Here is a 17,298-nt window from a genome sequence, read left to right on the forward strand (position 1 = left end):
ACATAGCTTTGTGTCTTCACTGTATGCCACACAAACTCATGAGTTGCGGCCTGAGTACCACGTCCTCGCCCATTCATTTGTCACAGTTCCCTCCCGCATTCCTATCCTGCACACCTGCTGCTTTGCACCGAGCCTCTAGCAACCCATCTGCAACACTTCTTCCTGCTTTCCTGCCTCTTTTTGCCTTTACACTTCCCACCCAACACAATCCCTCCCTCCCCTCCACTTACCAAACTGCAATCATTGATTGTCATTCTTATGAACCAAATTTTTTGTAGTGAAGACTTTTATGGCAAAAACTTCTGCAAGTGATTAAATAACAACTCCCACAATCCGGGATTTGAGCAGCTACGTGATACAAATTTAGTGAATGAAGTATACTTGATAGAGGATGAGAGTGAAGACGAGGTGTATAAGGCGCTCATTATAAAGCACACCACCACACCGAAGCATACTGGTCTGTAATTAGATTACACAGGACAAAGTTTATTTGACCTTATAATTGTTTTAGCTCTCCAGAAATTAAAAACAATTACCAGGAAAAAAAGTGAACAACACAGAAAAAGAAAGAAGGTGAACTGAAAGCGAGGGGGACAAAATAGTGTGCATTTTATAAGTGTAATTTCGCAAAGAAGTCTTCATTTTACAGTGAGCTTTCAAATATGGCATGTAACATGTCCTCTAAATACAGTAAATAGCAGCTTTCAGTATCCTGATCGTTGCAGTCTCAGATATACATTATCCCTTGTAATTGGGAGCTTGCTGTAAACATAATCAGTGAAAAATACTTACATTTAGCAACAGTAAACTTTAAATATCTGATGTTCTGATAGCATTAACGACAACTGTCCAATAGCAATAAATATCTTTAACAGCAACAATGGGCAACAATTACTAATACAATTTCTGACATGTTTGTTAAGAAAGTAAGCAGAAGAAAGGACTCACTTTTTCAGTCACCTTCTGCAGGAAATTCAGTATTTTTATGAAGTTACATATAGTATTTTATAGACCATAATATGCTACAGATTATAAGACACACCTTAATTTTCAAGTAGTTTTTAAAAAAATAACATTTTTACCCTTTTTATTGTTGTTCTTGTTATGGTCAACAGTCCAGATACTGGTTTGATGCAGCTCTCCATGCTACTCTATCCTCTACAAGCCTCTCCATCTCCAAATAACAGCTGCAACCTAAAACTTTCTGAATCTGCTTAGTGTATTCATCTCATGGTCTCCCCCTATGATTTTTACCCTCCATGTTTCCCTTCAATACTAAATTGGCGATCCCTTTATGCCTCAGAATGTGTCCTACCAACTGATGTCTTCTTTTAGTCAAGTTATGCCACAAACTCCTCTTCTCCCCAATTATATTCAGTACCACCTCATTAGTTACATGATCTATCCATCTAATCTTCAGCATCCTTCTGTAGCACCACATTTTGAAAGTTTATATTCTCTTCTTGTCTACACTGTTTTTAGCCCTTGTTTCACTCCCATACATGGCTACACTCCAAACAAAATACTTTCAGAAAGGACTTCCAGGCACTTAAATCTATACTCGATGTTAACAAATTTCTCTTCTTCAGAAACGCTTTCCTTGCTATAGCCAGTTTACATTTTACATCCTCTCTACTTCGACCATCATCAGTTATTTTGCTCCCCAAATAGCAAAACTCATTTACTACTTTAATTGTCTCATTTCCTTATCTAACACCCTCATCATTGCCTGATACTACATTCCATTATCTTCATTTTGCTTTTTTTGACATTCATCTTATATCCTCCTTTCAAGACAGTGTCCAGTCCGTTCAGCTGTCCAGGTCCTTTGCTGTCTGTGACAGAATTACAGTGTCATCAGCAAACCTCAAAGTTTTTATTTCTTCTCCATGGATTTTAATTCTAGTCCAAATTTTTCTTTTGGTTCTTTTACTGCTTGCTCAATATACAGATTGAACAACATGGGAGATAGGCTACAATCCTGTTTCACTGCCTTCTCAACCACTGCTTTCCATTCATGCCCCTCGACTCTTATAATGGCCACTTGGTTTCTGTACAAATTGTAAATAACCTTTCGCTCCCTGTATTTTACACTTTCCACCTTCAGAATTTGAAAGAGAGTATTCCAGTCAACATGGCCAAAGCTTTCTCTAAGTCTAGAAATGCTAGAAATATAGGTTTGCCTTTCCTTAATCTGTCTTCTAAGATAAGTCGTAGGGTCAGTATTGCCTCATGTGTTCCAACATTTCTAAGGAATCCAAATTGATCTTCCCCGAGGTCGGTTTGTACTAGTTTTTCCATTTGTCTGTAAAGAATTCATGTTAATATTTTGCAATCGTGACTTATTAAACTGATAGTTCAGTAATTTTCACAACTGTCAGCACCTGCTTTCTTTGTAACTGGAATTATTATATTCTTCTGTGGGTTATTTCACCTGTCTCATACATCTTGCTCACCAGCTGGAAGAGTTTTGTCATGGCTGGCTCTCCCAAGGCTATCAGTAGTTCTAATGGAATGTTGTATATTCCTGTGACCTTGTTTCAACTTAGGTCTTTCAGTGCTCTGTCAAATTCTTCACACAGTATCATATCTCCCATCTCATCTTCATCTACATCCTCTTCCAGTTCCATAATATTGCTCTCAAGTACATCTCCCTTGTGTAGACCCCCTATGTACTCCTTCCACCTTTCCGCTTGCTTTTGTTTGCTTATGACTTGATATTCATACAAGTGGTTCTCTTTTTTCCAAAGGCCTGTTTAATTTTCCTGTAGGCAATATCTATCTTACCCCTAGTGATATGTGCTTCTACATCCTTACATTTGTCCTCTGGGGACCTCAGCAGGTGCTTCCTGTGACTGAATGACAGGCTGAGACCGTGTCCCATATTTATGTCTGGACCATGTCTGACATTCCCTATGCCATCCAATCCCTCTGTGACCGTGTTGGTTGGTCGCCAGATGTTCCATCTTCCGTCCGCACCCACCTCCACTGTTTTCCCCAGTGGTGGCCGTTTCATGGTGTACCCCTTTATGCCGAGGTACGATGCTGAAATATTGTGTTAGAAAAACGCAGACCACCAGCAGTACACCCGATTCAACGAGATGTCACAAAATCACCGGGAAAGTCTAAGAAATTACATTGCAAGACTCTACGGGGAGGAAATATGCAAGAAGATGAAGTTACTGGAGAAGTTACGACAGTGCAAAGAGAGGATGGTGAGCGTGCTCAGTTTCCTTCTTAGGTGCAAGGAAGATGATGTGGTGTCTTTTTTTGCCAAAACTAAACACCATATAACATCTAAGGCTGCTACCAGAATCCAGCATTGTGCCAGTATGGGCCTGGTAAGGGAAAGGATCCGTGATATGCGGCATAGACTGGACGTTACCTCCAGGGATCTGCTTCGACTACACCTGGATTTGGCAAACAACTTAGTACCAGAGGACTGGAACAGGATGGACGGTATGACATGGTTGCTGATGGCATGCATTAAACACAATGCTACAGCTCGACAACTGGCGAAATTTGAGAGCATGAATAAAAAAAGTGCAACAGGCATATGGTACTCACAAGGTGGTAAATTCGAGTGGTTGCCCATTAGAAGATGCCACCTTAAAAGTGCTCGGAAGGGGCCTCAACTTTGCAGTCACTCCTAGAAACCTGCCAATCCCCAGCTTCATCAGCTCTGTGGAAATACCAAGTGTTGCAGAAGAGATTCGGAGAGAGATGTACAGGGCACTCACCAAAGCCAGACCACCCAAAACAAACATTTCAAGAGATGAGAGGATGGCCCGCAAGAGTTTGTGGGAAGATGAAAGCATAGTGGTGTTACCAGCAGACACGGGGAACTCTACTGTCGTACTGTTGAAGACCAACTATGAGCAGATCAGTCAGCTTTTACAAAAATTGGTTCAAATGGCTCTGAGCACTATGGGACTTAACATCTATGGTCATCAGTCCTCTAGAACTTAGAACTACTTAAACCTAACTAACCTAAGGACAGCACACAACACCCAGTCATCATGAGGCAGAGAAAATCCCTGACCCCGCCGGGAATCGAACCCGGGAACCCGGTCAGCTTTTACAGGAACCTGCTTACAGTCCACTAGAGAATGACCCCACCGATAAGAGTGGACAGGAAAACCAGAGCTCTGGTCAAGGAAACAGGATGGTCTGAGAAGGTTGTCAAGTAACTGAAAGCTAAGGCACCAGTACCACCTAGATTACATGGATTGCTCAAGGTCCATAAAGAGGGTATACCGTTGCATCCTACTGTAAGCAATATTGGTGCAACCACCTATCCTACAGTCACCCACATTAAGAAGATGTTAGCACCGTATGTGGGAAAGTGCGTCCATCACATCTGTAACTCATCAGACTTCGTGGAACGTTTCAAAAACCTACTAATCTCTAACACAGACATCATGGACAGCTTTGATGTTGTGTCTCTGTTCACTATGATACCATTTCAGGACACACTCGATTAATCAGTGAAAAATTTGGTGGAGCTGTCTTGCACCTTTTCAAGCATGTCTTAACCTCGACCTCTTTCCTATGTGGAGGTCAATTTTATGAACAGACTGAAGGAGTGGCGATGGGTAGTTCCTTATCTCCAGTAGTTGCAAATCTGTTTATGGAGAGATTCGAGGATGAGGCACTTATGACCACTGCCTACAAGCCGACCTATTTCTTTAGGTACACTGATGACACGTTTGTCATCTGGCCACATGGTCGGAAAAAACTGCGTGAGTTTCTTGACCATCTGAACTTGATACACCCCAGCATTAAGTTCACAATGGAACTAGAAAATAATGGTCAACTTCCTTTCCTGGATGTCCTGGTGAAAAGGAAGACAGATGGCACATTAGGCCATAGTGTGTATAGAAAACCTACACACACCGACTTATACCTACAAGTTGACAGCTGCCATGATCCAGCACAGAAGAATGGGGTGCTGAAAACACTTGTTCACGAAGCCAAAACACTGTCCAACTCAGACAGCTTTGCAGCAGAGTTAGAACACCTACAGCAAGTGTTCGCAGACAATGGATACTCAACAAGGGACATCCGCAAGGCTCTAAACCCCTCCACATGGCCTGATACTGAGGGAGAAGAACAAGATAAAGAGACCAGAATGGTAGCCTTTCTACCATAAGCAGGGCCTATATCTGCTAAGATCAGCAGAATAATGAAAAAGCACAATATCAAGAGCGTGTTCTGCCCAACAAACAAGATCATCGAAGTGTTTCTTGGAATGGTTAAGGATGATCTCGGATTGAGAAAACCTGGTGTCTCCCATATGAATGCAGTATGTCTCACATTGGCCTGACCACCAGGACTGTAGACATAAGATGTAAAGAGCACCAAAGGGATACCAGGCTATGACAAGCCACTAAATCGGCAGTAGCAGAACATTGCTTGGAACTTGAGCACACCATGAATTATGATAAAACCAGGATCTTATCTCAGACCCCCATATTTTGGAATAGTGTCATCACTGAATCAATTGAAATCGAGATTGCAGAGAACTTGATAAACCGGGAAACTGGATATCAACTCGGCATGGTGTGGAACCCGGCTTTGGACCTATTACAAAAACAACGGAAGAAAACACAAGACCAGAAGAATGACAGGGGCACTGGAGAAAGTTGGAACAGTCACCAACAACAAACACAGCCTGTCAACAGTGTGAGGAATGAGCCTGGCTGGCACGGACCTAGTAGGAAACACCATGAAATAGCTGCCACCGGGGAAAACAGCGGAGGTGGGCGCGAACGGAAGATGGAACATCTGGCGACCAACCGACATGGTCACAGTGGGAATGGATGGTGTAGGGAATGCCAGACATGGTCCAGATATGAATACGGGACATGGTCAGCCTGTTGTTCAGTCGCAGAAAGCACCTGATGAAGACGCCAAGGTACGAAATCGAAATATTGTGTTAGAAAAACGCAGACCACCAACAATACACCCGATTCAACAAGACGTCACAAAATCACCAGAAAAGTCTAAGAAATTAAGTTCATTCCAGTTATAAAACAAGAATTATTAGTATACTTATGAAATGACCATATGACATTAATAGCTGGGACCTAGCCTCTGGGGTTGTTTGGCTGCCTGGGCCTGGTATAAGTCTTTCTATCTGGTGCCACTTCAGAGACTTGCACATATTTGTGATGAAGACAATACAAACACCCAGTTGTGAATAAAATTTGAGTCAGCCAGGAATCGAACCCAGGACCCTGTGATCTACAGGCAGTGATGCTAACTACTTGACCACCAGCTGCAGACAATGAACATGTGTACAAAACCCATAGTGCTTTTTAGTGGTATCTGCCTGTAGTAGCATTACACCCATGTGACTTTCAGGTGTTTGCAACAAAAATTTCATTCTGCGCTTCTGAATGCTCACTCCATAGATATTCTTACTCTATGGTCACATCAATACATTGTTTCCTGCGCATATATGAAATGTACTAACTCTGGATGCATGTAGAAGAAGTCATCTGTATTTATCCAAAGACTGGGTTTACTAATTTCCCAAATTTGTTTTACTGTGGATTCTCATAAAAACAATATCTCTTTGTCATGTCAGGTTTAAGGGTACACAACAAATACAAGAGGGTGCCACCAACAGAAGCACAACCACTCACCCGGCACCTCTCGGTTCCGAGAAGCAGCCTCCAGATGGCGCTGACAAATTCAGATCACTTTCTGCTTCCATGCCATGTCCACCTACACATTGTACACATCTGCCAATAATGTGGAGAGCTGCCAAAGGGAGTGCTGACTACACTGGTTCTGCCTTGTACTGGCAGAGATGGATATCTTTCCACCAGACACAAAACACTATGTACTACAGATACTCACAGTTACAATCGAGCAGTCTGACAGTTCAGTAACCGCAGCCAGCTCAAAACTGCTCTTGCAATTATGCTATGGAGCGCAGTTCTATGAGATCCACTGAGAAGACAATGTTACGACTTAGCAGTTGCTATTTACAGAGTAGTGGGACAATCGTGAGTGTCTACAATATTACATTCAGTTATAATGACATTATTATAGGCTGCTAAAAGACAATAAATTTATTCTGATTTCACTGCATTAAGTATAGCATATCAAGTGCTATACACCAATTGTACTAAAGATAAATGCTGTTTTGTGACATACTCTTAATAAATGTTACTGGTTATTCTTTACTGTTTTGCCACATTTCTGTTCTAGAGCTGGCCAGTGAAGCCTGTGTAAGTTGATACCTATCAACATATGATGTTGTTGTTGTTGTTGTTGTTGTTGTTGTGGTCTTCAGTCCTGAGACTGGTTTGATGCAGCTCTCCATGCTATTCTATCCTGTGCAAGATTCTTCATCTCCCAGTACCTACTGCAACCTACATCCTTCTGAATCTGCTTAGTGTATTCATCTCTTGGTCTCCCCCTACGATTTTTACCCTCCACACTGCCCTCCAATACTAAATTGGTGATCCCTTGATGACTCAGAACATGTCCTACCAAACGATCCCTTCTTCTGGTCAAGTTGTGCCACAAACTTCTCTTCTCCCCAATCCTATTCAATACTTCCTCATTAGTTATGTGGTCTACCCATCTAATCTTCAGCATTCTTCTGTAGCACCACATTTCGAAAGCTTCTATTCTCTTCTTGTCCAAACTATTTACCGTCCATGTTTCACTTCCATACATGGCTACACTCCATACAAATACTTTCAGGAACGATTTCATGACACTTAAATCTATACTCGATGTTAGCAAATTTCACTTCTTCAGAAACGCTTTCCTTGCCATTGCCAGTCTACATTTTATATCCTCTCCTCTACTTCGACCATCATCATCATGGCAATGGCAAGGAAAGCGTTTCTGAAGAAGAGAAATTTGCTAACATCGAGTATAGATTTAAGTGTCAGGAAGTCGTTCCTGAAAGTATTTGTATGGAATGTAGCCATGTATGGAAGTGAAACATGGGCGGTAAGCTTTTGCAGTAAAACCACTTTTATGCCTCCATGAATGTTTTGGGTGAATTAATAGTGGTATTCAGTTACAAGATTCTCAACACTCCTACTGTAGGCATTGATTAAAGGAAGATTTTGTCAAATTCTGCCTCATTCTATTTTCTTTTAGATGCTTCCAGAATAAGCACCCACTGTCTTCTTAATTTCCACCACAATTATCTGTTTGGCCTATGAATATAGCAAAACTGTTATAACATAAAAAGACAAAGAAGGATCTGGCAACCATGTCTGAGACATATATTGTCATAGACTAATTATTCTCACCTCCTGGTTAACTGTTCCTTGCTGTGCTAAATCTTGGAAGCTTTTCAGTTGAACTGCAGCTTCTTCCTTTCTTCCATTAGCAGCCAAAAATATGGCATAGTTCAAAGGTATGGAAGCATCTGTTGGGTCCAGGCGTGCAGCCTGTTCAAAAGCCTTTTGAGCATTGTCTGGATCTCCCAGTTTCTTCAACGTAACTGTCCAACAGAGAAAATTGTAGCATGTACTTTTTAAATGAATTTATAAGTATAATGTAAGATAATATGATAAAATAAGAGAAAGGACACAGTACAGCACTAACTGTGAACACATTGCAGCACTAGTTGTGAACTGCAATACCCTATCACATTCGTTACATCCTTAGTGTTAAGAAGGAACATTAAATTAAATCAACAAGTGAAATAACTAGTGTGAAAGGCAAGTGAAAGTCTTCACTATGTTATATTTCAGGAAATGCTACCAAGAAAATATAATCTACTATAGTGATGGTGATACATGAATGACACCCTCTGCTTAGTAAATGCTCCAGACTTGAAGACAGAACAACTGCACACAGAGATAAACACACTACATAAAAGTGAAGATCACTTCAGAGAAAGAAGCAGGTCAAATAAACTTCCTAAATATATCTGCCATACAGAAAAATAACCAACACTCATTCAGTATTTACAGAAAACCACCACAATAGACACAATACCACACCAAACCTAAAACCACCCACAGTCTCAAAAACAAGCTGTTCTCAGATACATGATCCACAGATTGAACACAGTGCCACTAGACTTCGAACATATTTTTGTACAGTTTTGGTCACATTTTTTGGTTTTGAGAAAATTATTTTGCCTGTATTAAGACAACTGATCTCAAACAGTTGAAGAGATTTTGTCAATGCTTTTAAAAGGATGTTAATGAGTCCTTAAGTTTGTGAAGAAAAAGTAGGTATCATCTGTAATAATTTTAGAATAAGTAAGAGAGGACCACAAAACAATTCAAGAAATGTCATATTGTGACAAGAGTACAAAAACTATCATTTTTATATATTTTTTTCACACCTGCAATCTATCACCTGTGGGACTTCAGGTATATTAATGCAAGGTCCAAGTCCAAATAAATGCTAACCATTAATTGTCTGTGGTTCTTTGAGGCACATCTGAATTTTTTTAAAGTTAAATGTAATAATAATTTCATACAGTATTTCAAACAGACAACAAAGTGCTTTGTTAAAACAGTTAACAAGTAATTCATATTCCATCAATCGATTATTTATGTTCCATCAAAGCTCTTCCATTATCACATTAACAAATAATTTATGCTTTTTGTAGGGCGAAATTTCTGCTTTAGCTTTATTTCTTTATCACAATTGCAGTTTCAACTGTAGAGTCATCTTCATTTGGAAAATTTTGTGCTTAAGCACATATAAAAAAATTTAAGCATATTTTAGCAAATACAAATATTTCACACAATAATGAGAATAGTTTATTTCCAACATTTCTGCAACATCAGCACAAACCTTAGTAAACCAGCATGTACTATCACATATGTAAGATACTCACCTGGATTACAAATTACTCCTTGAGTGAAGAACATAAATAGTTTCAACTGCACATAATAATTCCTGGTGGAATACCTGAGGCTAAGTTGATATGTAGGAGTGCAAATGTATGAGTTTGTAAATGATGATGTGGAGTAACACCAAATATCTTCTAGTAAGTACCAACAAGCAAATTGAGACACAAATTTTGCTACTATTCAATTGACTAAACAAAACTGAATCACTGTTTAGTGCTGTATATGTTGTAACTGCGACCGTTCCAGTCGCGGGGTTGCCAAGAACGAAGTGAGGTGGGACCAAACGGGAATGGCCTGTCAACAAACATATGAACGGGAAAGGACGGACATGAACAACAGCGGACGACCGAGCAAAACCTTATGACAACAACACGCAAGAAGCAACAGAGTCATAAGCGACAACTAAACGAATCGACAATGTCCACTCGTAAACGAAAACAAAGTACAGTAAACACGCTGCCTGTAGCCGAGATGCCGACAGACTCGCACAAACATCAAACTGCTTAGCTGAGCGAGAGGCAGGTGCATATACACAGGATACGGTACATCGCTACTGGCTGCTAGGACCACATGCTCCACCATGGTGCCCTCAGGTTATAAGCGGGCCAGAAGCGCGCGCAGCCACAGCTTACGGCGCAACGGCTGTAGAGACCTCTAGTGGTAATCGAGGTCCATGCCATCTGGTGCGGATTCGAAACCCGCAGCGCTCAGTATCAGAGTATACACTTATGTATTAAGTTTAAACAGTGATCCAGTAATAACAATATGAAATCTCCCAAGTAATATGAGCAAGCAATAGCTTTACATTGTTTAAACATTATCTGAATTAAGTTCTTAAGTAATGGATCAGAAAGTATGGAGGAATGGTCCTTGATATGGTATAGAGATTTCCTACTGAATTTATTATTCACTCATAATCAGTTAATATTGACTGCAGAGGACTACGATATAGAGTACATGATGGACAAAACTTTAGAAACATACAATAAAGCTGGACTAACAATATTCGTTTTCCTAAAACAAGATTATCACAAATGGAAAAACTACTGAGGCATATAAAAAATATAAAAATCTAGGAGTTGTACTCTCAGATCAAGTTTCCCGTAAGCAAGAAATAAGGCAGAGCTAAACAAGCAAACAATAATCTGAAAAACATCTTCTGGCCAGATTAAATTAACAAAAAGAAAAAGGTTTTATGAATCAAGAACACAAAACTTTTTTATAAGGAGTGGAATCCTGGGAAATAACGAAACGTGATCGAAGAAGACCTGAAACTGTGCAACTTGGTTTTTTGAGAAGAAGTCATAGAGTATGAAGGCAAGAGAAGATCCTAAAAAAAGAAATCAGGAAATGAATGAAAACTGCCATGTAAATCACTGAAGAGAGGGAAAATGGAATTTAAAATGGTTTGGGCATATGGTGGAAAATAGTACTATGTTGGCAACCTCCATACCAGAGATCCTGTGCAGAATGGTAAAATCACATGGAGGAGATATGCAATGAAGAAATTTGAAAGACTTTATACATGGACCAAGAAGGTTGGATACGATGTGGCGAGAAATGGCCTAAAGAGCTGTGGACAACTCACAGAAGAAACTAGTTTTTCTCTCTCCATTGTTAATAGAACTTGCATTATTTCTTGCCTTTTCCCCAGTCGACAGAACATTCCAACATCTTTTGGGTGTGCATCTGGGGCAGTATAATTTGTTCTTCAAATATTTTGATTGATTACCTCACAGCCATCTTCCAGGTGAATTGCTGGCAGAATTTAAACCACTTGACAACACTGTGTAGCATACACACACACACACACACACACACACACACACACACACACCACACACACACATGTGATTATTAAAGTGGATGGTCTGTGTTTTAGTCTTAGATGCATAAAATTTTATCTATGACTGATCCTCTTGTTGCAGTGCTGACAGTGTTGTCTCCCAAGCACTCGCATTTACTCCAGGGTATTGTGTCAAGTGGTTTAAATCTAGCAAGCTACTCACTTTGAAGATGGCTGTAATGTTTTCAGCCAAACATTGGAAGAAGAAATAATTTTAAGCCAGATGAATGCCTGAAAGATGATGGAATAGAAATTACTCTTTTTCATGACTGAAATCGTTTGTGCCATCAACATAATTCTAAATATTGGTATAAAAATTTACTCTGTTTTCTGTTCAATGGATACATCTGGTTTCCCCATATATTTGAGCACATTATGCAGGAAACTTGCACATTTCTCATAATTTATACAGAGAGTGATATATTTTGGGATGATACATAATGGATTGGTTCAGCTGTTGATAACTGAAGTTTATGACTAAATGAACCTTCATTACACCAGATTTGTCTGTGTCAAGAAAAGCTCCACTCTTGGAAAGTGAATCAGAAACAACTAAGTAATTTAGAAACAAAGTTAAGAATATTTTTACTTACTTGTACACCTTTTTTTCAGTTGATGAATATCTAGAGGCTAATTTGTATTAAAATCACTCAAACCTTCATTGCACTAATTGTTAGTATTACAATTCTTATTATTTGCAATGCTACAGAATTACTCACTTGTTACATGTAAGTCTGACACATAAATTACATAATTCTTGTTGAGCTGTGTGATATAATGTCATTATTTCACTTATCACTGTAATTTACAATATTTGCAAACCACATCTGTATTCCTATGCACAAAACACCTCTTGCCCTTTATCTTTCATATATTGTTCAACATAAGATTATTTGAAATAAAATGAATTATTGGAACCCTGAACATAATGGTAAATGAACACAAGTTCATGTAGATGGATTTCAAAGTAATCTCTGTAGTGAGGTTATTTTGGCTTCTTCATGTTTCGTCCCCATTCTCTAATGATGTTAGTAATCTGTTCTCAAACCATCAGAAACTGTTGCAGCATTCACCTCACCATTGCTCTGAAAATATGGAAAGTAGTTGGGTACCCATAATATGCTGAAACTATTCACTGACTAATATTGATGCAAAGTAAATATAACAGTTGTTTTTAACAAGTTGTCTGGGTTACTAACTTTTGAGCATGCAACTGGGAACTCATCGTTTCATATGATATTTTGATAGAAAACCTTCAAGTCATTGTTAAGGTGAGGCAGTGACAGACTTATGAGTGTAAATTCATTACTGTTTATAACATGACACTGTAAAATTATGTGATATACAAATATACAGTAAAATATCAGAGCATGTGCATCATAGATGACAGAGTCAACAGAAAAAGTGTAACAATCAGAGGCAAGAAATGCATCATACATGAAACTGCACAAACACACAGAATAAATAATAATAATTATTATTATTATTATTATTATTATTATTGACTTTTTTTTCTCAGACTTAAGTCTGGTTAAAAATGGAACGTGACGCGGACCTCGGTCAAGCGTGACTTCCTTGTAACTGTATGGTATATGTTATATTGCATTTAGGAACTTTTGGGTAATTATTATTATTATTATTATTATTATTTCTTTCCTTGCTCAGACATTATGTCTGGTTAAAAATGGAAAGTGACGCGGACCTTGATCAAGCGTGACTTCCTTTTAACTGTACGTTATGTGTTACATTGCATTCAGGAACTTTCGGGTAATTGAACATGTATCGATAATTACAGATTTCTGTAGTTGTATATATAAGTTTGGATGTATTGCGTTGATGTACTGGTGGATATTGTGTGGTATGACTCCTGTAGTTGATAGTATAATTGGTATAATGTCAGCTTTATCCTGATGCCACATGTCCTTGACTTCCTCAGCCAGTTGGATGTATTTTTCAATTTTTTCTCCTGTTTTCTTCTGTATATTTGTTATATTGGGTATGGATATTTTGATTAGTTGTGTTAATTTCTTCTTTTTATTGGTGAGTATGATGTCAGGTTTGTTATGTGGTGTTGTTTTATCTGTTATAATGGTTCTGTTCCAGTATAATTTGTGTTCATCATTCTCCAGTACATTTTGTGGTGCATACTTGTATGTGGGAACGTGTTGTTTTATTAGTTTATGTTGTATGGCAAGTTGTTGATGTATTATTTTTGCTACATTGTCATGTCTTCTGGTGTATTCTGTATTTGCTAGTATTGTACATCCGCTTGTGATGTGATCTACTGTTTCTATTTGTTGCTTGCAAAGTCTGCAGTTATCTGTTGTGGTATTGGGATTTTTTATAATATGCTTGCTGTAATATCTGGTGTTTATTGTTTGATCCTGTATTGCAATCATGAATCCTTCCATCTCACTGTATATATTGCCTTTTCTTAGCCATGTGTTGGATGCGTCTTGATCGATGTGCGGCTGTGTTGGATGATATGGGTGCTTGCCATGTAGTGTTTTCTTTTTCCAATTTACTTTCTTTGTATCTGTTGATGTTATGTGATCTAAAGGGTTGTAGAAGTGGTTATGAAATTGCAATGGTGTAGCCAATGTATTTATATGAGTGATTGCTTTGTGTATTTTGCTAGTTTCTGCTCGTTCTATAAAGAATTTTCTTAAATTGTCTACCATATTTACTCGAATCTAAGCCGCCCTTTTTTTTTCCAGTTTTTGCAATGCAAAAAACCACCTGCGGCTTAGAATCAAGTGCAAAGTAAGCAGAAGTTCTGAAAAATGTTGGTAGGTGCCACCACAACTAACTTCTGCCGTCGAATACATGTAGCGCCAAAACCTCTGCGTCAGTAAATAAATTAAAAAAAAAAAAAGTTGAAGACGAGCTTTTTTCTCCACCCCGAGTTTCGAACACTGCATGTTCATACACTATCCAACGAAGTAAATACTAATTCCGTATTTTTCATCTTCGAATGTAGCAGCATTTCACTGTACTACGAAAATCCGACTGGCAAGACTGTTTGGGATGTTTGTCAATATGGCCAACTGAATTTTTTCCTACCTGTGAGAAGAGATAGTTGCTAATAGGAACTTTTATGAATTGTGAATCACATGCAGTATTCTCTTCACCATAAGAATAATATGAATATAAACATTTTGCTATGTATTCTTTCGTGTTTGCTGCTATCTCATTTAAATCCTGTCTGCCTAATAAACTATGAAACTAGAGTGAGACAACAGCAAACGCGGAAGAATATACATATCATGTCACGTTTATATTCGTATTATTCTTATGCCTAATAGTGATACAGTCAGAAATGAAGCACGGTAATTCACTAGATTTTTAAATCTAACATGACTCTAATTTCTGAGCAGAATGTAATGTACTAAAGAGGCGTCTGCAAAGATTTTCAAACGGAGAAAATTTTTCGCTAAACTCTCATTCAGAACTCTCTTTTTTCTATTGTAAGCGGTGGCAGCGGGTACAAAAGCAAGTCATGCCGCGTGTGGTGACATGTCATAAACACTCATTATCAGAATGCGACCAACAATGCATGACACAGTACAGTAATGCATTTTCAGCTTAGAGTGACGTAAACAACTATAACAAAGAGAATGGCACTTGTCAGATCAAAGAAAATAAGCAATCAATTCAAACCAGACAAAGCACATGAAAAAGGAAGGGTACCCGTATAAATACGGACGGAGCGCCTGACGCATAGCAATGGCTCCTGGTAAAGCTTAACTGCTAAGCTTACGACTACTGTAGCTGTATTGTCAGTCATTCAACCTAAATTGTGTCTCATATTACAATGGACCAACTCTGTTTCGATTTGGAGGTGGGGCCTAATACTTTTCTCTCCCCTTGAATTTCGAGTCTCAAATTTCAGGTGCGGCTTAGATTCGGGTAAATTTTTTGTCCTTGATTTCGAGTCTCATTTTTCAGGTGCGGCTTAGATTTGAGTAAATACGGTACCTGTCCATAATGTAGGTTTTTTATGTCGATAAATCCCCTTCCTCCTTCCTTTCTGCTTAATGTGAATCTTTCTGTTGCTGAATGTATGTGATGTATTCTATATTTGTGGCATTGTGATCGTGTAAGTGTACTGAGTGCTTTTAGTTCTGTGTTACTCCATTTCACTACTCCAAATGAATAGGTCAATATTGGTATAGCATAAGTATTATTATTATTATTATTATTATCACTATTATTATTATTATTATTATTACAAAAACCATATTGCTGCTCAGTATAAGGTGCAAGCATGCCATTGTTCATGAGGAGATGGATATCCATAAAAACTGGTGACAAGTCACAGAATACCAAACAATGATCTTCCAAAAATGTCTGTCCATAGTTTTTAGAGTTACGGCATTATTGGACACCAGGAATGGTATAAAATGGAAGTCATCATCCCAGTGGGTTATGTTGTCTTCCAGAGGCATTTACATTGCTCCCTTTACCAAAACATCCTAAAAACTGAGGAAATGCTAAACATTTAAAAGTCATAATTCATGCAGTTGCTGAGAGAAACATAGTATTCAGCTACAGTGAAAGAAATGCCTCTGAACTTTATAAAACTGCTGATAATCTATTCTTCGTTCACCCACAGTCATGGAGGTTTTGAGATAACACTGTCGCCTGGTATCAATATAGGAGAACTTTGGATCTGATGTTTATGTAAGCCTGCATAATAGCAATTTAAAACTAATTTGATGAAAGCTATGTGCCTTGTATGAACAACAGTGATTGTGTTTAACTGTTATAGTGAAGGGTTAAGAATGTTTAATTATATCCCCTAGTGTGTAAATTGTTATATTACCCAGTTGGTTGGTGCACACATGCACATTATACGCTGAGATGAACACTGCACTGTTCTTAATATATATTAATGACTTGCCATTCTGTATTCACGAAGATGCAAAGCTGGTACTTTTTGTCGATGATAGAAGTATAGCTATCACACCCAACATACAACAATTAACTGGTGAAATTGTAAACAATGTGTTTCAGAAAATCATCAAGTGGTTCTCTGCAAATGGACTCTCATAAACTTTGACAAAACACAGTACATACAGTTCCACACAGTAAATGGAATGACACCATTAATAAATATAGACTTCGATCAGAAATCGGTAGCTAAGGTAGAATATTCAAAATTTCCAGGTGTATGCACTGATGAGGGGTTGAACTGGAAAAACCACACTGAGGATCTGCTGAAACATTTGAGTTCAGCTACTTATGCTATTAGGGTCATTGCAAATTTCGGCGATATACATCTCAGTAAATTAGCTTACCATACCTATTTTCATTCTCTGCTTTCGTATGGCATCATATTCTGGGGTAACTCATCATTGAGTAAAAGAGTGTTCATTGCACAAAAGCGTGTAATCAGAAAAATTGCTGGAGCTCATCCCAGATCATTCTGCAGACACTTATTCAAAGAGCTCGAGAGCTTCACTGTAGCCTCATAATATATATAATCACTTACGAAATTTGATATTAACAATACGAATGAATTCAGAAGTAATAGCAGTGTACATGGCTACAACACTAGGAGAAAGAGTGATCTTCACTACTCAAGGTTAAATCTAACTT

General features: G+C 38.5%; 1 protein-coding gene across 2 annotated transcripts in view; it reads right to left on the bottom strand.

The window, feature by feature from the left end:
- Positions 1-17,298, bottom strand: part of LOC126191081 (Bardet-Biedl syndrome 4 protein) — a 117,677-nt gene that overhangs the window by 25,922 nt on the left and 74,457 nt on the right. For both annotated transcript variants that reach the window (XM_049931800.1, XM_049931801.1), the window contains one exon: positions 8,286-8,479. In XM_049931800.1, the coding sequence (XP_049787757.1) occupies positions 8,286-8,479 (194 nt within the window). The remainder of the gene's footprint in view (positions 1-8,285; positions 8,480-17,298) is intronic.

The sequence above is a fragment of the Schistocerca cancellata genome, chromosome 6 (genome assembly GCF_023864275.1).
Source record: "Schistocerca cancellata isolate TAMUIC-IGC-003103 chromosome 6, iqSchCanc2.1, whole genome shotgun sequence".
Lineage (NCBI taxonomy): Eukaryota > Metazoa > Arthropoda > Insecta > Orthoptera > Acrididae > Schistocerca > Schistocerca cancellata.